The 27,938-nt window shown below is 44.1% G+C and overlaps 1 protein-coding gene across 2 annotated transcripts in view; it reads right to left on the bottom strand.

The window, feature by feature from the left end:
- Nucleotides 1-66: 66 nt before the first annotated feature.
- LRRC8D (leucine rich repeat containing 8 VRAC subunit D) overlaps nt 67-27,938 on the bottom strand; it is a 121,488-nt gene continuing 93,616 nt past the window's right edge. The window contains exons 1-2 of one of the 2 annotated variants that reach the window (XM_075322310.1): nt 18,840-18,872; nt 67-3,739 (exon numbers count right to left, since the gene is read on the bottom strand). In XM_075322310.1, the coding sequence (XP_075178425.1) occupies nt 1,173-3,737 (2,565 nt within the window). In that variant the 5' untranslated portion in view covers nt 3,738-3,739; nt 18,840-18,872 and the 3' untranslated portion in view covers nt 67-1,172. Of the gene's footprint in view, nt 3,740-18,839; nt 18,873-27,938 lie in introns of those variants that run through there. The other variant, XM_075322309.1, reaches the window with a different exon arrangement.

Raw genomic sequence — 27,938 nt, 5'->3', positions numbered from 1 at the left:
AGTGATACATCATTAGGTTCAGGATGTCTTTGCCTACATCATGCTTCTCTCAGATGAGGTAGCAAAAACCTGCTCAGAGTCCCTTTAAGCTGGGTTTTTTTTTGTTCAGATTGATTGAAGAGTTCAGGTCTGAGGGTTAGAAGTAGTTTATACACAGAGAAAGAAGCATCATTCTCTGATAAGACATATTACAATGTTTCTTGTATTTGTACTACTGATTTATGCAACGTTTTCTTTTTTAAAATAACAGTGAGTATTGAAGAAAAACATGCATAATATGATGCTATATGGATGTAATATGAAGAACAAAGACATTGCCTCTATGATGTGGGATTCAATGGAGCATGTCACCATTTTGTGTTTCAGAAAACTTGAATTATGGCCCTGTTTCAATGTTAATTTGCACGAAGCCTTAAAATGTTAGAGGGGTTGTCCAGGCACATATTGATGACCTATTTATAGGGTAGGTGAATGATGTAAGATCGGTGGGGCACCTTCCACCAATTAGCTTTTTCTTTCTTCGCTCCGGCACCCACCGGATATAAGGACATGGAACGGAGCTGCAACGCACAGCCAAGCTCATTGAATATGTAGCCACAGTCGGGTGCTGTACAACAACTCCTATTATTTTGACAAACTCTTTAACAAAAATAAAAAAAGTCTGGCATTTGTATTAGCGTCCCTCTGCACCGGCTCCATTCATTTGGCTCCTGGAAGCTGTTGAAAAATTGTAGAAAACAAGTTCTCAAGATGTCTTAATCGCTGGATGCCCTCAAGTCATTTTATATGTGTACATATAAAATATACATATTTCGTATACCTTTTTAACAAAAAAAAATCAAAACAATTATAACCAAAATTTAATAGGCATCTGATCTATAAACATGTGGGCATACCATTTGTAAACAGCCATATAGGAATAGCTTCAAATCACATAAGAAAACAGAACATTTTGTATTCTCTAATATCTGCAAAATGTATAAATTGATAGAATTATGTGAATATACCTGCATTAATTAAGACAGTTAATTGCTTGGCTAATGAACAATGAAATCTCTGTAAGTAAACAGACTTAGACGTTGCTTTTTAGCAACAAAATACTTCACGGGTTTTGTACTCTGACAAGAAAAAAGTATCTGTCAAAATCTTTGCTCTGTAAATCGCCTACTTGTTTACACCCCATTAGCAAAAGGTGCATTTGTATCCAGGTTTAATGCTTCCTTCACCTCTGATGGTAAAGAATCGAAAAGATGGTCTTCAACCACAAGTCCGCCTTTCTTGAGAAGGCGGCATAGAATGATTTGGGAAGGCAAGCGATCAAGACAGTTTCCCTTTAACTCTAGATGTGTGAGTTGTACCAGATGTCCTATCTTCTCCGGTAACGATGAGATACAGTTCTGACCCAAACATAAAGTTCTTAGTTTGATGCATTTGAACAGTGTCTTTGGCAAAATGTCCACTTTATTCCCTGTAATGTACAAGTACTGAAGATTCTGCAGTAAGCCGATATCCAAAGGAATTACTGAAATGCAATTGTAGCTCACATCCAAGTGCCTCAGTTTTTGCAAATGAAAGAGGGCTACGGGGAGCGTCTCGAGTTTGTTGTTTGATAAATACAAGGATTCCAGATTTTTGACTTGTGATATAGACTGAGGAATGCTGACTATTTTATTGTGCCAAAGCTTCAAACAAGTTAGTCTTTTTAAGTGCTGAAAACTTATCACTTCTTCTATGGTACGAATGCTGTTCAGCTTAAGATCCAGCTCTTGCAGGTTGCTCAGACTGAATATAGCATGTGGAATTCTCTCTAATTCACAATTGTGGAGTTCCAACTCTGCTACATTCATCATCTTCTTAAGGCTATTTAGAACAACCAGCTTGGTGCCATCGTTGTGAATGACAAGCTTGGTTAGATGAGGAGCCACGTCTGTGATATTTGATGGTACTTTGGTCAAATTGCTCTTCACGTAAAGAACTTTTAAATGTCGCAACTCTCTCAAGGACTCGAGCCCGATCATTTTATTGTTCTCCGAGTTTAAATTACCCATCAAGTACAACTCCCGTAGATTTTTGAGCAAATAGACCCAGGCGGGTATTTCAGCTACGTCAGTAAATTTCACATGCAGGCACTTCAAGTTGTCTCTTAGAAAGCTAAATGCAGTCTGTTCAACCTTGGCAGGACAGTGGTAAAGATGAAGCTCTTGAAGAGCAGTCATTTGAGAAATTTTTGCTGGGATTTTAGCCTCTGGAATAAGTTCAAGTCTTAAAACTTCAAGATCAGTAAGCTCAAACACAGCATCGGGGACTCCGGAAAGCATGAACAGGTGTAGCTCCAGTTTGTCCTGTGCATTTCGAGATATGTGCTGCCTAAGTTTCTCAAAGGTCCATTCATGGTTCAAACTGATCTCCCGTAATTTATTTTCACTCACTTCAGATAAGAATACACCAAAGCGCTTGGAGTATAACTGATCATACTGGTCTACCATGTGTAAAAGAAACGCAAAATCATTTTTAACGTCAGGAATGTCACTAAAACTACTTTCCTCTCTCACCTTTTCAAATGAATATTCCTTCAGAGGTCGTCTAAAAAGCCAAAACAAGGTATATATACAAACAAGGCCATAAACACAGATGAGGGCTATGTAGCTGATGAGGAGCTTTTTCAGCATAAAAGCCATGTTATGAGTGCACTCAAATGCTGTATATCCTGTAAGGTGTTCCACATTAGGCATACAGGTATGCTTGAAAGTAATTGCAGCTACAAAAGTGAAGGTGTAACAAAGAATAAAAATAAACTTTACTGTCTTGACCACTGTTTGGACAACATAAAGCTTGTAAATTAAATCACTGTCTTCGACATGAGCACGAAATTTCCGAACTTTTTCAAAAAGTGCTTTTGCCTGCTCCCCATCCTTTTTGTCTAAGATGGTCATTCCGGGCACTTCTCCTACTGGCTTGTCTGCTGAAAACTTTAAGCCAGATTTACTGATCATTGGGGTACTGGGGCTTGGACTTCCTTCTTCACTGCTATTTGAGAAATGCTTTCGGAGGGATTGAGCACCGGTTAGCCTCTGCTTATTTTCTTCTGAGTCTTCACATGCTGTCTCAGACAGAGCTTTTGTTGTCCAAGGAGATTCAAAGCACTTGCCGAGGATGGAGACAAAATGTTCAATTTTTGAGCAGGTCTTTGGATATTTAAACCAGAAGTTGCTACTAACCATTAGTATAATTGTATGTATAAGTGCAAGATATGGGAAATATTTGGAGTACCATGGAAGTGCCACATGATAGCACATTTGGTTGATGAATATATACTGTTGGTAATCTAGGTTTGTTTTTCTTCCTCCAGGGCTGCTTACCTCTTTATTAAAACTCTGACTAGGAGTTGGATTAATTAAAACGTCTTTCTGTGTTCTCAAATGTGTCTCAAGCTTAACTTCAGGAGAAGTACTTATCCATTCTTTACTAGCCTCTGTAGTTGTAGTTTCTTCATATTGAGACGATCCTCGCGGGCTGTCCTGTCCATCTCTGCTTGCTGGAGCTGTTAAACATACAGCGGATTCTAACTTTGGTAAACAAACAACTTGATCTTTGGTTAGTTGCATGGTGCCGGCAAAGATGGCAACCATGAGCATAACCACTGCCAAATAATCCATGAACACGTCCCACCATGGCTTCAGAATTCGATAAGTGGGCTGAATGTCATTAAGTGATGCAACTTCTGAAAGGGTGAACATTCCTGACAAAACAAAAAAACAGGCAAAGTTAAAAAATGATTTTCATGTACTTTCATTAGTAAATAAGTAATACATTTGAATAAAGGCTATCCTTCAATAAGTCCATAGAGTCTTAATTTCTTAAAGGAATTTTCTAGCTAGTTTTTAAAAGAAATGACAGACCCAAGCTATGGAGATAAAAGTTGTATTTCACCAAGAATTCCGCTCCCCACTCCAGCATTAATATTCCAACTGTCTCCACCAAATCGCTAGCGATAACTCACTTGACTACTATAGCCACTGATTGGCTGCATGATTAGGAGACTGGTTGTCAAGATATCATTGGTTTTGGTCTAGCAGATACCTTTCAGAATGACAAGTGCTGGAGAGAGGAGAGGATTATTTTATCCTCAGGGTTTTCCGTTGTCAGTTTTTTAAATGAGTTGCAAAAATCCTCTTAACATATCCAGTTAAAGGTGTTGTTTATATTTTTTATTTAAGGCAAGCAATGTGTTGAAACAATAAAATATATAATATTTATCCCTTCAAGGCATAACCACACCAGTCCCCATTATACTCTTTTTATTTCTGGGCTGATGATCACATGATGTCTAACTACGTTTCAAATGCACTCAATCATTGGCTGTCACACTAGGTATGGGAAAGTACCAACCAAACAGTGAAAGGAAAGGGAAACCCTGTGTCTAGGGAAGGGAGAGATAGTGACCCCTGACCAAACCTACTGCTGGTCCATGAATTCCGCACCTATGCACAAAGCCGGATACCTGACCCTGGCTGACCCTGAAGTAAGCCCTAGGTAGGGAGCGGATGGAATGAGCGCTTAGTCAATCCAATTAAGCTCTAAAGAAGACACAGGGATAACAAACAGGGGGAAAGTTAATGATAAACATCTCCAGATGACTCAGGGAAAGGAACTGCAACAACCACAAAGTTCCTCCAGATGTATGCTAGCCAACTTCCTGCACTGAAGACTTGTTAAGGGTACAAGCACTATCACCAGTACAAAGTAATAGGAATTGAAAGTACAGTAGTACCTTGCTTAACGAGAACAATCCGTTCTGGGACTGTGCTTGTTAATCAAGTTACTCGTTCAGCAGAGCAAGATTTCCCATAGGAAATCATTGCAATGCTGACAATTCGTTCCACAATGTGTTAAATGTCCCATCCTGGTCCCCTATTCTATCATTCCACACATGCACAAACGCACACAAACATGTAAAAACTCACACAAACACACAAGCACACATGCAGACGCACATATTATATGCTCACCTTACCTTCCGTTTCATCGCCGGTCTCCTGGGACTTGCTGTTCTCCGATGCGGGCCGTGTATCAGGTAACCATAACGACGAGGGCAGAACTTCCTGCCAGAGCGCTGACATCAAAGGCAGAGCCGCTTGCCTCTGATTGGCCAGCGCGCTGCCTTTGACAAGCGGTGACAGGAACCAGGAAGTTCCTGCTTCGTTGCTATGGATGCCGATGCCTGGAGCGGAACGGAGTGGAGCAGAGCGGCACGGCGCACTACAGGACCCAGGAGGCCGGCGATGAAACGGAAGGTACAGATATTATATGCTCACCTTACCTTCCGTTCCACCGCCGGCCTCATGGTACTTGTAGTTCGCCGCGATGTACCTGGGAACTACAAGAACCATGAGGCCGGCGGTGGAACGGAAGGTAAGGTGAGCATAATACTGTATGTGTGTGAGTGCGTGTGTGTTTGTGCGTACATGTGGGTGTTTGTGTGGACTGCAAGTGCGGGTCAGAGCGCGGTGGATGTACGGAACCGGAAGTGTGTGTAGTGAGGATTTCGCTCGTACAGCAAAGCTTTCTCGTAAAGCGGGTTACAAATTTACAGAAAGCTTTGCTTGTTAAGTGAAATTCTCGTTAAGTGGGTTACTCGTTAAGTGAGGTACCATTGTATATAAAGACACCAAGAGAAGTGCTGATGAAAAGCAGCTGAAAAGCTGAGGAATTCCGCAGGGTCCTAAATGGAAAGGGATGAAAATCAAGCAGAAATAATAGAAGGTCAGGGAGCAGTTTGTGCAGCCAAACGCTGTGACATTTTATAGCCGGACACCACAGGACTGTCTGTCACCTGTGACATTGGCCACAGTTGGCATATACTTTTAAAGCCCAGTATCACTACTAATGCCAGTGATTGGACACAGTGGTCACCTGCTTAGATGGCCCAGGATCACTGCTAATGCAAGTGATTGGACATAGTGGTCACATGCTTAGATGGCATGTGATGATTTGCACAGAACTAAACAGATATTGTCAAGGATCAGAGCGACTTAAAGTGGTGAGTATTGGTTATTTTGATGTTTTATCAGATTTTCTATCTTCTACAAATTGGCATACTGGGCAAACCCTTTAATACTCAGAACTGATGATGTTACAGTAGCATTGTGCAGTAATAATGGAAGAGAACCTGCCAGCACAATTCCGTAATGTAAAGTGAGGACATGGCCATATTAGCACTGTAATAAACATTAAATTGACACCTACAGTCAAGAAATCTGCTTTGTAGCTTTTCTTTAATCAGCATTTGAAGTTTTGTGCTAATTCTATTTAGGTGCACAGGAGCCAGATTGTCTTCTCCTCCCTGTTTGTGATTTCCCTGTGCCTACCTCCAGTCTGTGAATGTCCTGTATCTGTTGTATGAAACCTCAGTAGTGAGTCTAGTGACCTGTCATTCAAAGACCAGATGGCGGGTCCAGGGAATCACAGACAGGGAGGAGAAAATCCAGTGTATAGTCCTGCCCCTGTGCAAATCTACTTAGATGAAAATTTTAAATGCTGATGAAAGAAGAGCCATTAAGTAAATTTCTTCACCAAAGGTATCAGTGTCAGCAGTATTACTGCCTTATTACAGTTATGTCTTTACTTCACATTACAAAATAGTGCTCAGTGGTTCTCTTTAAAAGGAATCTGTCAGCATGTTTTTGCTGCCTCATCTGAGAACAGCATGTTGTAGACAAAAAGATCCTGAATGCAAGATGTATCACTTAGATTACTGGATGAAACCGAATTTTTAGATTTAGCCATGTAGCAGAGCTGAGAGAGCTGTCCCCACCCACAATCAGGCTCTCTATAGAGATTGTGCATTGACAGTGAGGTGTCAATCAGAGGAGGGGGCGTGTCAGAGTGCCGTTTGAGTGACTTTGTAGTCCGAGCAATGAAATCAACAAACAGCAAATAAACAACAGATAAGACCTTGACAAAACAGGCATCCTCGAATTCTATGTTTTAACCTCTGCAGCATGCTGTCTTCAGCTTACATGGCAAAAACCTGCTGACGGATTCCCTTCATGTCAGGGCCTATTCACACTTGGTAGTAACATTGCATTTTACTGTTAGGTTTTTTAAGTCTCCAGATATTATAATCTGGTGACAGGTTCCTTTTAAAATCACTTAGAACACAAACACTTTATTTGAAAACTGGGAAACGTCTTTAGTGCAGGGAAAAGTATTGTATTTAGATTGATTGTTATGTTTAGCACTTTTAAATGTTAATGCATTGGCTGTTAGTGGATTTAGACCTCTGAAAGAACAAAACACATTGTGTGAGCACCAATAAAAGCCTTACTGTTCAGCTATGCGGAATGAGAGGTGCGGCCCCAGGGCCGGCGTCAGCACCCGGCAAACCCGGGCAAATGCCGGGGCCCTGGAGAGCCGGGGGGGCCCACTCGGCCTCGTCAGTTCTCCTGTCCCTTGGCCGGGGCCCACTCGCCTTTACAGTTCTGCGGTCCCCAGCCGAGTTCCGGGGACCGCAGTCCTCGGCAGCAATCTGCGGCGCCGTCACTTTAAGGCGCGCAGACATCCTCGTTTGAATTTCATCTGTGGGCGGAGCTACCGCCTTCTCAGTCCCACAGATGAAGGAGGCGAGCTTCTGTCCGGCGCTGTGTGGGCCCCCTCTCCACCGTGACCTAATCGGGTAAGTGCCCTCCCCGCCTCCCCATTATAGGCCCCGGTGAGCTGCTTCTACCCCCTGGATGTATGCCCTGGCCCCTGCCAATGCCCCCACCCGCCGATTCCGCGGGTGTGGGCCCCGCCGAGCCGCGGGTGCTGGCCCCGCCGAGCCGCGGGTGTGGGCCCTGCCGAGCCGCGGGTGCTGCCAGTGCCGCGGGTGCTGGCCCCGCCGAGCCGCGGGTGCTGCCAGTGCCGCTGGTGCTGTCCCCGCCAAGCCGCGGGTGCTGTCCCCGCCAAGCCGCGGGTGTGGGCCCCACAGAGCAGCAGAGTTGTGTGCATTTGTCTGAATGTAGCAGAGTTGTATGTGTTTGTCTGAATGTAGCAGAGTTGTATGTGTTTGTCTGTATGTAGCAGAGTTGTATGTGTTTGTCTGTATGTAGCAGAGTTGTACGTGTTTGTCTGTATGTAGCAGAGTTGTATGTGTTTGTCTGTATGTAGCAGAGTTGTATGTGTTTGTCTGTATGTAGCAGAGTTGTGTGTGTTTGTCTGTATGTAGCAGAGTTGTATGTGTTTGTCTGTATGTAGCAGAGTTGTACGTGTTTGTCTGTAGCAGAGTTGTACGTGTTTGTCTGTAGCAGAGTTGTATGTGTTTGTCTGTATGTAGCAGAGTTGTACGTGTTTGTCTGTATGTAGCAGAGTTGTATGTGTTTGTCTGTATGTAGCAGAGTTGTGTGTGTTTGTCTGTATGTAGCAGAGTTGTATGTGTTTGTATGTAGCAGAGTTGTATGTGTTTGTATGTAGCAGAGTTGTATGTGTTTGTATGTATGTAGCAGAGTTGTGTGTGTTTGTCTGTATGTAGCAGAGTTGTGTGTGTTTGTCTGTATGTAGCAGAGTTGTGTGTGTTTGTCTGTATGTAGCAGAGTTGTATGTGTTTGTATGTAGCAGAGTTGTATGTGTTTGTATGTAGCAGAGTTGTATGTGTTTGTATGTAGCAGAGTTGTATGTGTTTGTCTGTATGTAGCAGAGTTGTATGTGTTTGTCTGTATGTAGCAGAGTTGTATGTGTTTGTCTGTATGTAGCAGAGTTGTATGTGTTTGTATGTAGCAGAGTTGTATGTGTTTGTCTGTATGTAGCAGAGTTGTATGTGTTTGTCTGTATGTAGCAGAGTTGTATGTGTTTGTATGTAGCAGAGTTGTATGTGTTTGTATGTAGCAGAGTTGTATGTGTTTGTCTGTATGTAGCAAAGTTGTGTTTGTCTGAATGTAGCAGAGTTGTGTGCATTTGTCTGAATGTAGCAGAGTTGTATGTGTTTGTATGTAGCAGAGTTGTATGTGTTTGTCTGTATGTAGCAGAGTTGTATGTGTTTGTCTGTATGTAGCAGAGTTGTATGTGTTTGTCTGTATGTAGCAGAGTTGTGTGTGTTTGTCTGTATGTAGCAGAGTTGTATGTGTTTGTATGTAGCAGAGTTGTATGTGTTTGTCTGTATGTAGCAGAGTTGTATGTGTTTGTCTGTATATAGCAAAGTTGTGTTTGTCTGAATGTAGCAGAGTTGTGTGCATTTGTCTGAATGTAGCAGAGTTGTATGTGTTTGTATGTAGCAGAGTTGTATGTGTTTGTCTGTATGTAGCAAAGTTGTGTTTGTCTGAATGTAGCAGAGTTGTGTGCATTTGTCTGAATGTAGCAGAGTTGTATGTGTTTGTATGTAGCAGAGTTGTATGTGTTTGTCTGTATGTAGCAGAGTTGTATGTGTTTGTCTGTATGTAGCAGAGTTGTGTGTGTTTGTATGTAGCAGAGTTGTATGTGTTTGTCTGTATGTAGCAGAGTTGTATGTGTTTGTCTGTATGTAGCAGAGTTGTATGTGTTTGTCTGTATGTAGCAGAGTTGTATGTGTTTGTCTGTATGTAGCAGAGTTGTGTTTGTCTGTATGTAGCAGAGTTGTATGTGTTTGTCTGTATGTAGCAGAGTTGTGTGTGTTTGTCTGTATGTAGCAGAGTTGTATGTGTTTGTATGTAGCAGAGTTGTATGTGTTTGTATGTAGCAGAGTTGTATGTGTTTGTCTGTATGTAGCAGAGTTGTATGTGTTTGTCTGTATGTAGCAGAGTTGTGTTTGTCTGAATGTAGCAGAGTTGTGTGCATTTGTCTGAATGTAGCAGAGTTGTATGTGTTTGTATGTAGCAGAGTTGTATGTGTTTGTCTGTATGTAGCAGAGTTGTATGTGTTTGTCTGTATGTAGCAGAGTTGTATGTGTTTGTCTGTATGTAGCAGAGTTGTATGTGTTTGTCTGTATGTAGCAGAGTTGTATGTGTTTGTCTGTATGTAGCAGAGTTGTATGTGTTTGTCTGTATGTAGCAGAGTTGTATGTGTTTGTATGTAGCAGAGTTGTATGTGTTTGTCTGTATGTAGCAGAGTTTGTGTGTGTGTTTGTCTGTATGTAGCAGAGTTTGTGTGTGTGTTTGTCTGTATGTAGCAGAGCTGTATGTGTTTGTATGTAGCAGAGTTGTATGTGTTTGTCTGTATGTAGCAGAGTTGTGTGTGTGTGTGTGTCTGTCTGTATGCAGCAGACTTGTGTGTGTGTGTGTGTGTGTGTCTGTAAGTGTATATGACTGTATATATTTGTTTGTTTATATGTATTTTTGTGAGTTTGTCTTTAAATATGTATATGTTCGTATCGGTGTCTGTGTGTGGATGGGGCCCACTGGGACTCTTCCGCCCGGGGCCCACAAAAACCTGGAGCCGGCCCTGTGCGGCCCATTCAGAAGACGTCCTCAGCCCGTCTGTCTCAGAAATTATAAGTGGCGAGATATCTTTCACAGAACTCTTTTAATGACAAATCTTACTTTGATAAAGATATTGTTAAGCCAAAGTGCAAATACTTAAAGCCCAACAAAGAATATTTCAAAGAGAGGAACGATAAAAGAATTCAGCTGGCAAAACCCATACTTTTACAAGAACCCAACAAGTACCAAGTTCAGGATGCAGATGAGATGCCAAAATGTAGCAATACTGAACATTCATGGACATAGAATAATGTGGACTTTGGAAGCAAGTTATATCGCTCCATGAGATTAAAGGGAACCTGTCACTTAATTCATGCTGCCCAAACTATGTGTATTTGTCTATGAAAATGCTCCAGCATTTCAGAGAAAATATAGTTTGAAGCAGCGTCGGACTGGCTACCAGAGGAATCTCCAGTATTGCCAGGCCTGGATTAAGGTACCTGTATTGCACTCCGGAGCTCTCACCTGAGCTCCACAGTGCAGCCGAGACTGTACTGCGAGCGCCGAGTGATTGATTCCCCGGAGATTGCGGTTCAGTTCATGTCAGCTGCAGACAGGCCGGGCTGATCTCCGGTGCTCTCACCTGGTATTACTGGAGATTCCTCCGGTAGCCAGTCCGACGCTGGTTTGAAGCACAACCCGGCAGTATTTCTCCGCTGGGCTTCATATGATTGACAAGTCTATCATTGACTCATTCAAGTAAATACAAGGCACTCTTAAGAGTGCCTTGTATTTACTTGAATACTGCGATATGAAAGTAGGAAAAAATATATAGCACTCACCGGTTATGTTACTGTGCAAGGTACTATTTATTCAAAAGTGGAGGTTACATGTGCGGAGAGGGCTGGTGGGGAGAGGGAGTACACGCCGTGGCAGACGACGGCCGTTTTGCACCTGTCCGGTGCTTCTTCTCATTCCTGAATTTACTTGAATACGTTTGGTTTGGAAGCCAACAAGTGCACCTTGACTTCCCTGTACGTCTGTGGCTGTGTCTTATCCTACCAAAAATATCATTAACTCATTTACTATGCCTGTCAATTACGTAGAGTGGCCCAGCGAATATCTGGACTAATTTTGTCTCTGCCTATGGTCCCTGGTCAGCTTTTACTTTCTCTAAGGCCCCCTTCACATGTGCGTCTATAAAACGAACATTTTGGATGGTCCGTTGTGGAGTTCCATGGGCTGTTTTCCAGTGTGTGCCATCAGTGTGCTGACCTTGTGCTATTCGTGTGACAGCCAGATTGCATGAACTTGTATACTTACCTGTCTCCGGGGCTGCTCTCACACTTGCTTCCGGGTCCGCAGTCATTGCAGAGAATATTCATGAGACATAATGAGCAGAACCCGGAAGCAACAGCAGCGCCGGAGACAGGTAAGTATAAAAATCCATACAATTTCAGTGAGGTGCCCCACGGTACATGTCAAACTGATGTCACATGGATCACATCAGTGTGCAGTCCATGTGACATCCGTGCGGCTAGCCAAAAATTGACATGTTGACGTGTGGAGCACACGGACACATGGTGAGCAAACCCATTGATTTTATTGGGTCTACGTGAGTCTGTGTCTCCCGTACATGTTAAAGTGGACTCCAAACATAACGGAAACACGGATGTGTGATGGGGGCCTTAAACATGTGAGCATTTCTGAAAAGAAAATATCTGGCTACGATTGGGCAATCAGGCTCCCATTCATGCTGCCCATGATTTGGGCACCATAAAATAGGTACTAGGCTGACTTTCACATATAAGTCATCAAAAACAAAAAACTCAAAAGTTACCTGATACATAGTATATATACAGAACATATTATAGCTGAACTAGAACAGATGCTACCACCAAGGTTATTAGGAAGACCAGGATAGGCTGCCAAACTTATAGTTATAGAGGTTGCTTAGGAGAGATCTAATTAAAATGGGCAAAACTATGGATGGAAGACGCCGAAATGTTTCTTTACTGATGTTTTACACCTGGGTCTGCACCAATAACAAGCAGGCATCCTCTCTGTCATCATCATGACCAGTGGTATTATGGAACTATCTGTTGGAATGCTTGAGGTCCTCATTCTTGGTCGATGGTCAATGATTGAGGACATCATTTTTGAAAAATATAGTATTGCAGTATATGGGTACAAGATTGTGGAGATGTGACCATTTCCCAGGTCAGGGGTATTGTTAGGTGTTAAAGGGGTTGTCCAGTCTAAATTCACAAGTCTGCAGTTACTCTATTTGTCACTCTATGTGACTGCAGACATGTAGATCCTCACATCGTGCTCTCTGTGTACTGTGAGGATTCTTCGGTGTCAGAGCTGGGAATAGCAGCCACGTGGCTGCCAGTATACGATATGCAGGTTCCCGGCTAGATGCGGGCAGCTCTCTATGCAAGTGTGTTGCGTAAGACTGCACCCATCTAGTTGTATTCTGTTCGGGAGCCTGCATACGAAAACTTACGGCCACATGGTTGTCATTCCAGGCTGCGACACTGGAGAATCTTCACAGTACACAGTATGTGCAATGTGAGGATTCACAAGTCTGCATTCATATAGAGCAATACATAAGGCTATGTGCCCACGCTGCGGATTTACCGCGGATTTTGCCGCGGATTTATCGCGGATTTTCCAAAAATCTGCAGCAGCGGCACTTCCAAGCCATTTCAATGGCATTTTGGAAATGCTGTGTCCATGCTGCGGATTTTTCCGCGGCGGATTTGCCGCGGATTTTGATCCGGAAAAATCTGCAGCATGTCAATTATTGTTGCGGATTTTGGTGCGGATTTTGGGTATAGAATGGGGAAAAAAAAAAAATCCGCATCAAAATCCGCGGCAAATTCACGGTAATCCGCGGTAAATCCGCGGCAAAAATAAGGTGCGGATTTGCCGCGAAAGTCGCGGATTTTCATGCAGAAAAATCCGCAGGTACATTCTACCGTGGACACATAGCCTAAGGGGCACTTTGCACACTGCGACATCGCAGGTGCGATGTCGGTGGGGTCAAATTGAAAATGACGCACTTCCGGCATCGCATGCGACATCGCAGTGTGTAAAGGCTGGATGATACGATTAACGAGCGCAAAAGCGTCGTAATCGTATCATCGGTGCAGCGTCGGCGTAATCCATGATTACGCTGACGCGACGGTCCGATGTTGTTCCTCGCTCCTGCGGCTGCACACATCGCTGTGTGTGAAGTCGCAGGAGCGAGGAACGTCTCCTACCGGCCTCACTGCGGCTTCCGTAGGATATGCGGAAGGAAGGAGGTGGGCAGGATGTTGACATCCTGCTCATCTCCGCCCCTCCGCTCTGATTGGCCGCCTGCCGTGTGACGTCGCAGTGACGCCGCACGACTCGCCCCCTTAACAAGGAGGCGGGTCGCCGGCCACAGGGACGTCGCACGGCAGGTGAGTGTGTGTGTGAAGCTGGCGTAGCGATAACTTTCGCTACGCCAGCTATCACCACATATCGCTGCTGCGACGGGGGCGGGGACTATCACACTCGGCATCGCAGCATCGGGCTGCGATGTCGCAGTGTGCAAAGTGCCCCTTAGAGTGACTGCAGACTTCTGGATTTAGACCAGACAACAACCCCTTTAAATACAGGTACATTACACCATTCTGAATGCAGCCTAAGCTGAAGATAACAGAGATCTGATCAAAATGGTCTCTCAATCAGGAAGAAAAATCACTAGTGTAATGAGCTGGCAGGCATACAGGCCCGCTATTATGCTTTAATTTTTCATGAGTAATATCTGTATTTGTAATTATATCACATACACATCCTGCTTACTGAATGTTTTTACTGAAAGGCAGAACAAGTTTAGAAAACCCTGGCTCCCGTATAACCTGCAGAACTAAAGCCCGCTTTACACGCTGCAATGTATCTTACAATGTGTCGGCGGGGTCACGTCGTAAGTGACGCACATCCGGCATCGTAAGGTACATTGCAGTGTGTGACAGGTACGTGCGATTTCGATTGAACGGTAAAACGTTCATCGCGTGCACGTCGTTCATTCTTCATGAATTGAACGTCAGATTGTTCATCATACCCGGGATAGCACACATCGCAGTGTGTGACACCCCGGGAACGATGAACAGATCTTACCTACGTCCTGCGGCTCCCGGACGGTAATGCGGAAGGAAGGAGGTGAGCGGGATGTTTACGTCCCGCTCAACTCTGCCCCTCCGCTTCTATTGGCCGGCTGCCGCGTGATGTCGCTGTGATGCCGAACGTTCCTCCCACTCCAGGAAGTGGACAGTCGCTGCCCACATCGAGGTCGTATGGAAGGTAAGTACGTGTGACGGGGGTTAATCGTTTGTGTGGCACGTTCAACAAATTGAACGTGCCACACATACGATGGGGGCGTTGCAAATCGCATAAGATATCGTATGCGAAATTGCAACGTGTAAAGCAGGCTTAATCAAGCCTTTCAATCTGTCTCCTGTCTCGTCTCCACTTCTGTTTCTTTATGAACTATCATATACTCATGCTACCAAAATGTACCAAAATTAACCCAAAATGTCCATAAAAATTCTTACTTTACTCTTTTTTATTACGCCAGCTCCAGCCATAACCACATCAACAATCAACTATCAACTTTACTTTTTCTAATTTAACCCATTCCCATGTGGCCATTTTTGTTTTTTGTCCTTTTATTTTTTCCTCCCCTTTTTCCAACAGCAATAACATTTTTAGCTTTCCGCCAATTTAGCCGTATGAGGCTTCTATTTTGCGGGACAAGTTGTACTTTGAACGGACAATATTCATTCTGCCATAAAGTGTACTGGAAAACGGGAAAAAAATTCCATGTGCAGTGCAATTCCAAAAAAAAGTGCAATTGCACAATGATTTTTTTTTTTTTTTATTTACCATGTTCAATGTATGGTAAAACTGACCTTGGAGATGATTGCCTGGGTCAGTATGATTTCATAGATACCAAACATGTATCGTTTTCATTTAAGCAGTGAAATTTTTTTCAGAAATTTGTAAAAAAAAAAATAAAAAATGGCGCTTTTGGTGCTATGTTCTAAGACACGTAACGTTCTAATTTTTCAGGATCTGGGACTGTGAGGGCTTATTTGTTGGGCACTGAGCTGACCTTTTTATTAGCCTTCCAAAAAAAAAGCTCTAGTTCCAGGATGACATTTTAAAATTAGTAACTTTTATTCCAAAAAACTGTTTACAATAACATCAAGAACAAATGTGGGGGATAGGGGATGCGGAAACACGTTTTGAACGCTGCCTACGTTCTTTATCAAAGCCTCATGAGATAGAAATTATTCCATTTTGGTGTTAGTGCAATATTTTGATCACCTCCTATTACATATTATTTCAATTTTGCAGCAATAAAAAAAAACCCTTAATTCTGGCTTTTTGATTTTTAATCACTACACCCTATACCAATTGGATTAATTTATTTTATATTTTGATAGATCGGGCATTACTGAATGCAGGAATACCAAATATGTGTATTTTTTTAATTATTGTTTTATTTTCAATGGGGCAAAAGGGGTGATTTGAACTTTTGTGTTTTTTTTTAATTTTTTTCAAAACTTTTTTTCCCCTTAGGGAACTTGAAACTGCGAACTTCCGATTGCTTGTGCTGTGTAGAGTGGGGCATCAACATCAGCACCGCTCTGTACAGCAGAAATGATGACCTACGATGAATGCTGGCTCGCACCCGGTGTTCACATGAATTTCGTAATGACAGTGACAGGGGTCATCAGCTGACCCCCAGCTATCATGACAAACCATCGGTGTCCCGTGATCATGTCACATGGTAGCAGATGGGAGCAGGGAATGTTTAATCCCACTGTCAAAGATTGATCTCCAATCCACCAACGCCTGTTAGGGTACTGTCACACTAAGCGACGCAATCAGCGATCCCACCAACGATCTGACCAGGCAGGGATCGTTCGTGTGTCGCTACATGGTCGCTGGTGAGCTGTCAATCAGGAAGAGCTCCACAGCGATAAGAGATCAGCCACCAGCGACCTGTGTAACGACGCTCTGCTTCGTAACCATGGTACATATCAGGTTACTAAGCAAAGCGCCTTGCTTGGAAATCCCGATATGTACCTTTGTTACCAGCTTACCACAGGCTGCCAGAAGCCGACTCCCTGCTCCCTGCACATTCAGATCATTGGCTCCCGCTGTCAAACACAGCGATGTGTGCTTCACAGCGGTAGAGCAATGACCAAAAAATGGTCCAGGACATTCAGCAACGACCGGCGACCTCACAGCAGGGGCCAGGTCGTTGCTGGATGTCACACACAGCGACATCGCTAGCAAGATCGCTGTTGCGTCACAGAAACCGTGACTCTGCAGCGATGTCGCTAGCGATGTCGCTTAGTGAGACGTGGCCTTTAGGGGCACTTATCAGTCACTTCTTTTCTCCTCCACTGATCATTCACTCTCAAAAATTGCTCAGATGTGTCTACAAATCTGTCTTCAGCGAGGAAACAAAGTACACCTTCTTTCTACAGCAGTCTACAGAGAGGACGGAGAAACTTTAGGGAAAAAGAGAGCGCACGAAAATAAATCATTACAGCTTCTAGTTACTCACGCGAGAGAATCAAATGCTATATACAAATGACAATCAACTCAAACTCTGCTGCGAGCGTGAGCCAAGTGTCATCTACTATGATCCGATTCTCTTGCGTGTGAGAATTGGAGCACAGGCGAGGATTAGATGTAGGTTTATCTCATCTTCTCCAATGTCTGTCTCTGCAATATTGGATTGCACTCGGATGACATCACTGCAGCCTGATGTTTTGCATGCACCCATACACTTGTATGGGTGTGCGCCGATAGACGCTGTCGATCACAGCATGTAGTGTTTTCTTTCTCATGCCCACAAGGCATGAGAAAAAAAAGTTAGTTAGCACTGCTCCATAGTATAACATTGGAGCGAGTGCCAATAGCACTCGTCTGAGTTATATGCCAGCTCTACAATAGTGTAAACAAACCCTAAAGTTGGGAAAGCTGCTAAGAAACCAAGTTACAAGTCATACAATGGCTGAAATAGAGTGTACTCATGTACATTATGACTGCCAGGGTTGCCAACCAGCTATTCAACTTATTCTGGACAAGTGGCCCAAAATTCATGGTCTATTTACACGCAGCAGCTGAGGTGTGAATGCTGCCTTAACGCTGCTGATTCTAAATAGGCCATGAAAAATACAGGGCTTTTTTCATGCTTTTTCCCTGTTTTTTTTTTTAACTGATAAAGAACAAGGAAAATGCATCCCAGCAAAGTCTATGATAATCGAGACGTGTTGTGCCCACGTTGCTTTTTTTTTCCTTGCTTTTTTTGTTGCTGAAAAAAAGAAGTGACATGTCAATTGTTTCTGCTTTTTTTCCTTATCTCAATACATAAGAAGAAGCATGAAAAGAAGCATGTAAAAAAGCATGAAAAGAAGCCTGAAAGTATGAAAAGAAGCAAGAAAAAAAGCATGAAAAGAAGCATGATAAAAAAGCATGAAAGCATGAAAATAGCATGAAAAGAAGCATGAAAGCATGAAAAAAAGCATGAAAAGAAGCCTCAAAGCATGAAAAGAAGCAAGAAAAAAAGCATGAAAAGAAGCATGATAAAAAAGCATGAAAGCATGAAAAAAGCATGAAAAGAAGCATGAAAGCATGAAAAGAAGCATGAAAAAAGCATGAAAAGAAGCATGAAAAGATGCAAGAAAAAAAGCATGAAAGCATGAAAAGAAGCATGAAAAAAAAGCATGAAAAGAAGCATGAAAGCATAAAAAGAAGCATGAAAAAAGCATGGAAGTATGAAAGGAAGCATGACAAGAGGCATGAAAAGAAGCATGAAAAAAAGCATGAAAGCATGAAAAGAAGCATGAAAAAAGCATGAAGAAGACCAAAAAAGCAGGTTTTTTTGTGCTGGGGAAAAAAAAGCACTGTGGGCAATAACAGCGATTCTCAATACAGCTCTTGCAGTACAGGGGGTGGTAGGTGGCTAGAGGGGGACAAGGGTAGATTAATGAGTTAGCAGATGTGAACATCAATCAGTGAGAAGTAAGAAGAGCTGCTGTGCTCCAGCAGGGGGATGCACCTCGGCGGATGACCCAAGCAGCCGTCAGAGGAAGTGACTAGGAAGGAGAAAGGACGCTGCTGCATTGAAAGCCCAAACCCATAGCTGAGAATAAACAGGTCATGTCTACAAATTCTGCAACAATCTGTGGAAAATGGAGGTTTCTTCCTTCTGATGCCAGCTTCTGTTTGTACTACGATTGTTAGCATTTTTCGCGCATGCACTAAACAAGCTAAAAGATTTATTAAAAATAATCACGGACGGTGCAGAGAAGAGCACCTGTTGTTTACGGAAAGTCAATAAATGCATGAATGGTTGGCAAATCGGATAACTGCTTATCCTGAACAGTCTCCAAAAAAGGCAGTTTCACTTTAACTTACCATTTCTATATAATGTTTTGCACCTTCAGTAAGTCGTGTTCCAGAACATTTTGTAGCTTTGTTGTGGGTGAAAAAAAGGTGTCTCCAAAAGCGAACCTTGTATTTCACGTAATACTGTATCCAGCTATTGTGTTGGCATAACATGCATGTGACAGCGGTGCTGTGTTTGTATACAAACCTTGCGGCACTAATCTTCAGGCTAGCATAAAAGAGAATAATAATATTAGAGAATACTCCAAAAACATTAATGGAGCATTCAGATCTCAGGACTAGTTATGCTCCAGAAGGTATTTGATCCTGAGGTGATATTGTTTACTATGGATTATCTACAGATGCAATATGTGTGACCACACATCCATGAATCTGTAAACAAAGGGGGAAAAAAATCACTGTTCCAAGGTGAGAACTTAAGCTAGGGTCACACGTAGCGACGCAGCAGCGATCACAACGGACGACCTGACCTTATCAGGATCGCTGGTGTGTCGTTACATAGTCGCTGGTGAGCTGTCAAACAGTCAGATCTCACCAGCGACCAGTGACCAGCCCCCAGCCAACAGCGACGCGTGGAAGCGATGCTGTGCTTGGTAACTAAGGTAAATATCGGGTAACCAAGCAAAATGCTTCGCTGGTTACCAGATATTTACCTTGGTTACCAGCGCACACCGCTTAGCGCTGGCTCCCTGCACTCCTAGCCAGAGTACACATCGGGTTAATAAGCAAACCTTTGCTTATAGTTACCCGATGTGTACTCTGGCTACGCGTGCAGGGAGCAAGGAGCCGGCACTGGCAGTGTGAGAGCGGTGGATGCTAGTAACTAAGGTAAATATCGGGTAACCAAGGAAAGGGCTTCCCTTGGTTACCCGATGTTTACCTTGGTTACAGCTTACCGCAGGCTGCCAGAAGCCGTCTCCCTGCTCACTGCTCGCTTCAGTTCGTCACTCTCTCGCTGTCACACACAGCGATGTGTGCTTCACAGCGGGAGAGCAACGAGCAAAAAATGAAGCAGGACATTCAGCAACGACCGGCGACCTCACAGCAGGGGCCAGGTCGTTGCTGGATGTCACACACAGTGACGGAACGTCACTGCTATGTCACAGAAAATGGTGACTTAGCAGCGACGTCGTTGTCGCCGTCGCTGTGTGTGACACCACCTTTAGAGATCACATTTTCATAGAGATTAATGTTAAACGTTCTACATATAATTCCAGTCGATCTTCCTACTTTTGAGGATTGTTTGGACGCCCAAGGATGCCGGGAGGAATAAAGTTCATATTCTCCCAGCAGCAGAGCTCTCAGAGTACCGAGCAGCATCAGAACTCTATTAACCTGCAAATTAACCCCATATCTACAGGTTAATAGCATTTTTTTCTGTTACCTGACAGGTTCCCTTTAATGGATGGACAAAATTAAATGGTTTAATATGAGTACTGAACCTAAATGTCTGACAGCTGTACAGTATGTTCCAGAAGATGCAGATGCAAGAAGTTCTCACCTCTGCCCTCTTATTTAAAGAGTACTCACCACCTAACCAGCTCTGTACAGAAAGTACAGGAAACAGATGTGGTGCACCGCGGATTAAATCTGGGGGATTATGTAACACAGCACATGATCAGCGAATGCAACACCCAAATCAGGACAGATTTTTAGTTTCAAACTTGGTAAAAATAGTGAAGTTGCAATAAAAATGTTGGTACTTTTGCTATAGCATAATAAATGTCAGACGCCACACTGTAGCATCTAGTCACTGATTTCCTAATTTGCCTCTATTCCAGATATATATATATATATATATATATCGAGGGTGGGGTGCTTGTTGTATGGGCTTCAGTCTCTAGGTAAATGTTGTCTGAGCCCTCCGGTATGAGTATGTTCTGTATACTCTTATACCGGTCACTATGAGTCAGTATGTTTGCTAACGCTGGCGATGGTTGCATTTGGCTCCAGTGATATTTTTCTCAACGAGTTGCTCAATTTCGTAGAAAAGTATCAGAAACAGTTGTTACAAGTGGGTACCCAAAAGAAGCCGGAATTCATTTATAACAGAAATTGTGCATTTATTTTTACACTTTGAAACTTCAGTTTTGTTCAGAGTACTCTTCATTCACAGCCAAGCAATTGTTTTAAAGAGGATCAACCACCAGCATTTTCCTATATAAACTAAAGCCAGTGCTATACTGGCACTATCATGCTGATTCTATACATACCTTTAGTTGTGAGATTGGATGCATAGTTTCTGAAATACAGGCAAGTAAATTTGTGAAATACACTGTTATTTGATGATAGGTGCAACGGAATATCTAATGGGTGGGTTGGGTTTTGCTAGTTATTCCCGCCACTGTCTGCCTGCATGTCCTTCCTTCCCTTGTCTCTGTTGTGACAGGGGGAGGAAGGAGAGAGAAAACACAGCGGGGAGGAAGGACAGGCAGGCAGACAGTGGGCAGGAATAACTTGCAAAACCCGACCCACCTATTAGATATTCTGTTGCACCTATCAACAATTAACAGTATTTTTCACAAACTTTATTTGCCTGTTTTTCAGAAACTATGCATCCGATCTCACAACTACAGGTATGTATAGAATCAGCATGATAGCGCCAGTATAGCACTGGATTCAGTTTATATTTGAAAATCCTGGTGGTGTGTCCTCTTTAAGGTCATGAGTGGGCATGAATCAATTCCTTTGTTAAAAAATGTGCTAACAGGAACTCCATGAAATCTCATTCAACTCCACAAGTTCATCAATTGTCTGACAGTGATTTTCCAGTATGGGTGGATGAATTTTCATCACTTTGAAATCTCAATTGTAATAACAATAAAAATACCAAAAGAAGCCAAAGCTGGAACTTGAAAGAGAAATCACTTGAGCCAACCTGAAGGGGTACTTTGCACGTTGCGACATTGCTACTGCGATATCCTCGGGGTCAAATCGAAAGTGACGTACATCCGGCGCCGGTAACAACGTCGCAACATGTAAAGCCTAGGAGAGAAGATGAACGATAGTGAAACAGTCAAAAATCGGTGATCTGCGTCACGTCGTTCGTTTTCCTAATATCGGTGCGTCCGCAGGTATGATGTTTGTCGTTCCTGCAGCTCCACACATCGCTGTGTGTGAAGCCGCAGGAGAGACAAACATCTCCTTACCTGCGCCCGCCCTCCACCGGCAATGCGGAAGGGAGAAGGTGGGCGGGATGTTTACATCCCGCTCATCTCCACCCCTCTGCTTCTATTGGCCGGCTGATTAGTGACGTTGCAGTGACGTCGCTGTGACGCCGAACGCACCGCCTCCTTGAAGGAGGGATTCTTCGGCAGTCACCGCAACGTCGCCGACCAGGTAAGTGCGTGTGAAGCTGCCGTAGTGATAATGTTCGCTACGGCAGCTATCACAAGATATCGCATGTGCGACGGGGACGGGAACTATCGCACTCGGCATCGCTATCATCGGCTAGCGATGTCGCAGCGTGCAAAGTACCCCGAAGGGTTCTGTGACCATTCGCCTATCGGTAGAAGCCCATACAACAAGCATCCTACCATACAGAAGACAATTCTTGTTTCTTTTTGGTACCGCTCTCATGCTGACAGGTACTGAACCAAACATCCAGTTTTCTAGCTAATGTTTTTACTTACTTTTTTTTTAACATATTTATGTTGCTTATATTGTGCCAACATATTCTGCAGTTCTGACAGTGATTATCATCATATACATTAGTTGTTGTCCTAAATGGGGCTCAAAACCTAATCCTGATATTGTATACTCACTAGGGTCAGTTTTACAGGAATCCAATTTCCAGAATGTTTTTATACCATGGGAGTAATGTGAAACCCACATAAACACATGGAGAACATACAAAACTTTTGGCCTTTGTTCGATTTGAAGCCTCAGACTGCAGGGCATTAGTGCTAACAACTGAGCCACCATGCTGAGATAGTTTGTATCTAAAATAAGGAAATTAGATTGTGAGCCTAAAGGCCGCTTTACACGCAACGATATCGCTAACAAGATATCGTTGGGGTCACGGAATTCGTGACGCACATCCGGCCTCGTTAGCGACGTCACTGCGTGTGACACGTACGAGAGACCGTTAAGGATCAAAAAGAATCACCATATCGTTGACACGTCGTTCATTTCCATAATATCGTTGCTCGTTCAGGACGCAGGTTGTTTGTCGTTCCTGAGGCAGCACACATCGCTATGTGTGACACCCCAGGAACGACGAACAACGTACCTGCGTCCTCCGTTAACGAGATGGGAGTGACAATCCAGCGCCTCCTTTCCGCCCCTCCACTATTATTGGTGTCCTGCATGGTGACGTCGCTGTGATGCCGAACAAACCGTACCCTTAAAGAAGAGGTTGTTCGGCGGTCACAGCGACGTCGTTTGTAAGGTAAGCAGTGTGACGCGTCCTAGAGATATTGTGTGCCATGGGCAGCAATTTGCCCATGACGCACAAACGACGGGCGCGGGTGCTTTCACGAGCGACCGCTAGCGACGTCGCTACATGTAAAGCAGCCTTTACTGGAGACAAGGACTAATAATCTCTGTATATATTGTGCAATATGTTTGCCCAAGTAAGCAAATCAGAGCATATACTCAGAAGAGCAACCATGTAAAAAGGATTTCCCAGTGGCTGTTCTGCTCTAATACTGGTGTCTCCTGGGTATAAGGTATATAAATAAGATTATACATCACTAAATTAGAATTGACAAAGCAATTTACTCATACAATTTATAAAGTAGTTTACCGAAGTTGATATCCTCATTAGCACAACACTCAAATACCTCCCAGCTTTCTGATTTGCCAGGGGTAGTACACATCTGAAGATTGACAGTTCAGACCAGCAGCGTAGTTGCTGAACTGTGATCTCTCCCAGCCTGATAACACAGACAGATTCTACAGCCCTGGAAACATGCAGGTGGACTGAGGCTTTCTGATCCAGCAATATGGCCAGCTTCAGAGCACCGCAAGCAGGTTGTAAAGCAGAGGTGAGGAACCTTACACACAAGGGCCATAAACATCCCATTACATCACTTACACTGGCCCTTTCATGGAAAAGACAAAATTGTCTGGGTGACCCCAAACTTTTGAACTGTAGTGTATATACAGCAGTCTCAGTGTATCTTATGTGATGTATATACTGCAGACCTGCCACTGCTTGAGTTCTACAAATGTTACATGAACAATGATTAAATCTTCCACTTTGAGGACATCTGCATTGTAATGTGCATCTGGGTTCAGAACAACCTACTGCTATGATCAGTTCTTTTCAAAACTTATCATCCCAAAGAGTCAACTGTGTTCCAGACTGTCACAAACCCGCAATTGTGAGTAGAACAATTATCAATACCACCTAACCTCACACGCCTCACCAAAGACCACAGGTTTCAGCCATCACCTGATGGTGAGTTATTTTAGGCTACTTTCACACATCAGTTTTTTGGCATCAGGCACAATCCTGCATGTGCCTGATGCAACGGATCCAGCGCAGAATTTGCAAAAACTGATGTGCCGTATCCTTCTTTTTTTGACGGATCCGGTATACCGGATCCATCACAAAACGGATCCGGCGCATCCATTTTGGCATCCGTTTCGTCCGTTTTTTTTGCCTGATCCGTTTTTTTTACAATAAATTAGGGCATGCTCAGTTTAAAAAAACGGATTAGGCGGCCGCATCCGTTTTTTACCGCATTACGCCGGATCCGGCGTCCATAGGCTTACATTGTAAATTACGTCGTATCACGCCGGATCCGGCTTGATGTGGTTTTTTGTCAGAGACAAAAAAACATTACAAGAGACACTCCATCCAGCCGCCGCATTAGGCTGCTTTCACACATCCGGTTTTTCCTGTGTGGCACAATCCGGCGCTTTGCAGAAAAACCGCAACCGTTTTTTTTTGCCGCCGGTTGCGGTTTTTTTTGTATAGACTTACATTAGTGCCGTATTGTGCCGCATGGGCTTGCGTTCGGTCCGGTTTTTGCCGCACGCGGCAGATTTAGCCGATGCGGCGGCCGGATGGAACGTTGCCTGGCACGTTTTTTGTCCGGCAAAAAAACCCGCATCGCGCCGCATCCGGCCGATGCGGCGCGATTTGCAATGCATGCCTATGGACGCCGCATGCGGTATCCTGTGGCAAACACCGCATCCGGCCGCTTCATGCGTTTTTTTCCACTGGACATGCTCAGTAGCCTGCCGCAAGCGGCAAACACCAGACGGACCGCATGTCAAAAACTTATGCAAAGGATGCGGTATTGTCGCCGCATCCGTTGCATAGGTTTTAGAGCCGGATTGGCCGGCTCTGCTAAAACCGGAGGTGTAAAAGCAGCCTTAGCCAATTACGCCGGATCTGGCAAAAGCCGGATGCAACGCAATACCATCCAGCACAATCCGGCGCTAATACAAATCAATGGGGATAAAACGGATCCGGCGCCGGATCCGTTTTATCAGGTTTTTTTTGGATTGTGCCTGATGGAAAAAAACTGATGTGTGAAAGTAGCCAAAGGGGTACTTTGCACACTAAGACATTGTAGCTGCGATGTCGGTGGGGTCAAATCGAAAGTGACGCACATCCGGCGTCGCTATCGACATCGGAGTGTGTAAATAGTTTTTGATACGATTAACGAGCGCAAAAGCGTCGAAATCGTATCATCGGTGTAGTGTCGGTCATTTCCATAATGTTGCGGCAGTGACAGGTACGATGTTGTTCCTCATTCCTGCGCAGCACACATCGCTGTGTGAGAAGCCGCAGGAGCGAGGAACATCTCCTTACCTGCGTCCCACAGCTTACGCCGGCTATGCGGATGGACGGAGGTGGGTGGGATGTTTACGTCCCGCTCATCTCCGCCCCACTGCTTCTATTGGCCGCCTGCCGTGTGACGTCGCTGTGACACCGCACGAGCTGCCCCCTTAGGAAGGAGGCGGTTCGCCGGCCAGAGCGATGTCACAGGGCAGGTAAGTGCGTGTGAAGCTGCCGTAGCGATAATGTTCGCTACGGCAGCTATCACAAGATATCGCAGCTGCGACGGCGGCGGGGACTATCGCGCTCGGCATCGCTACCATCAGCTTGCGATGTCGTAGTGTGCAAAGTACCCCTAAGTGTTTCATCAAATTTAGCAGGATAATATTTAATTTGATAGTTTTTTATGTTCCCGAATAATGTTCTAAATATCCAAATAGCCCTTGGTAGAAAAAAGGTTCCCCACTCCTGCTGTAAAGCACAACGCCTGCTCTCACCGATCTCCTATCCACCCAGCCTGGGACTGCAGGATGGCCAGTAACAAGCAACGAGCTTAACACTATAACATTTTTAATCCTTTTATTCTTGAAAATGAAAAGGATTTTTAATAAGGTGCAAATTGCAAAGTTGTTTGTTGTTACACTTTGCAATTTTACCCATTTTTGAACTTGACAATCCTCTAAAAGTTAATCTAAAATTAAATTTCACTTACAAAGACCTAGAGTTGGTAAGCAGATACCATTTGCTATTTCTTCATTCCCCATCTATCTTCTTGACAGCCACTTTACTTGTAAATTCATTATTTTCCCTTTTCTGCTATCTCGTATTCCTCAATGATATCAAGTAGACTTCATATAATGTTTTTGTTTTCACAGAAATATTGGTAAATTCTGCACTAAAGTCTGTTCTTAAATATTGCAAAAGTTGAAATGCATTCCTCTTTACTGTATGTAATGTATTTATCAATTTTTATACCTGTGCCTTAAAGAGGTAGTCCCATAAACATTTCTCACACGCTCATAGAATAAGTACCATATTTTTCAGATTATAAAACGCACTTTTCCTCCCAAAAATTTGGGAGGACAATGAGGGGTGCGTCTTAAAATCCGAATATAGCTTACCGGGGGGGAGTGCAGTCTGTGCGGCGGCCGGGTGCATTCCGGCGGCCGAGTGCCTGTGGCTGCGTCTGGGAGGCCGGGTGCCTGTCGGTGCCGTGTGCCACTCTGCGCGGGTGGGCGGGCTGCCTGCTGGCTGCTAATCTGTGCGTGCGGGCAGGTAGCTGTGCGGATTTCGGTGGCTATGCAGTGAGTGTACCAGTTCAAATGATGGCGCTGGGAGTCAGCGCGTTCGCCGATGGAGCTCTTGGATGAGAGCTCCATCTGCGCATGCACCGCTCTGGGAGCCAGCGCGTGCGAAGATGGAGCCCTTGGATGAGAGCTTCATCTGCACTTGCGCCGCTCCAGGCGCCATCATTTGAACCGGGACCGCGGACACTGGGACACTCACCGCACCGGCCTGCTCCACTACTGACCCGCCGCTGCTGCCGCCACTGACATCATGGACCCGCCGCTGCTGTCACCACTGACTGCTGCCACTGCTGACGCCACTGACCGCTGACGCCACTGACCACCGCTGCTGTTGCCACTGACTGCCGCCGCTGCTGCTGCCACTGACCACTGCCGCTGCTGCCGCGGACCCACTGCCGCTGCTGCCAGCACAACCTTTGCCTCCTGTGACCCACTTCACCACCACTGCTGCCCCCCTCCGGTAAGACAACACCGGAGTATAAGAAGGACACCATTTTTATTTTTTTTTCCTTTTTTTTATCTCTAAATTTGGGGTGCGTCTTATAATCCGGTGCGTCTTATAAAACGAAAAATACGGTAATTACTTTATGACTGCAATTGACTCCGCTGCTGAGCAGATCGGGGTTGGAGGCTGCAGATACATGCATAGTTAAACACAATATCATAATTTGTAATACCTGTGTAATTGTTGTATTTGTTTGGGGCATTGTCTGTGTTATTGTTAGGGAGCAAAAAGAAAGGGATCTTGTGCACACACTGCATTTTTATTGAGTTTGTTTTGTCAGAAAACTGCATGCCTATTCTTATGCCAGCAAAGTCAATGAGAATTCTGTAGTGTTGTGCACATGTTGCTTATTTTTCCCAGAGCCAAAGGGCAATGCAAGAACTGCCAAAAATTTGAAGGAAAAGGGACTCCAATACACCCTGTATTAGACATAAAGCAGGGCCTCATACATAAGTAACAAGATGTAGGACCCTGCTTCACCTTATAGGTGCTCTGGAGAAAAATGATTCAGTAAAAGAAAGAGAACTCCGGCACACTACCCCAAATAAAGTAGAAACTCA

This window comes from Anomaloglossus baeobatrachus, chromosome 8 (genome assembly GCF_048569485.1).
Source record: "Anomaloglossus baeobatrachus isolate aAnoBae1 chromosome 8, aAnoBae1.hap1, whole genome shotgun sequence".
NCBI classification, from domain to species: Eukaryota; Metazoa; Chordata; class Amphibia; order Anura; family Aromobatidae; genus Anomaloglossus; species Anomaloglossus baeobatrachus.
Note: the sequence above shows the minus strand (reverse complement) of the source record. Positions and strands in the feature narration are given on the sequence as shown.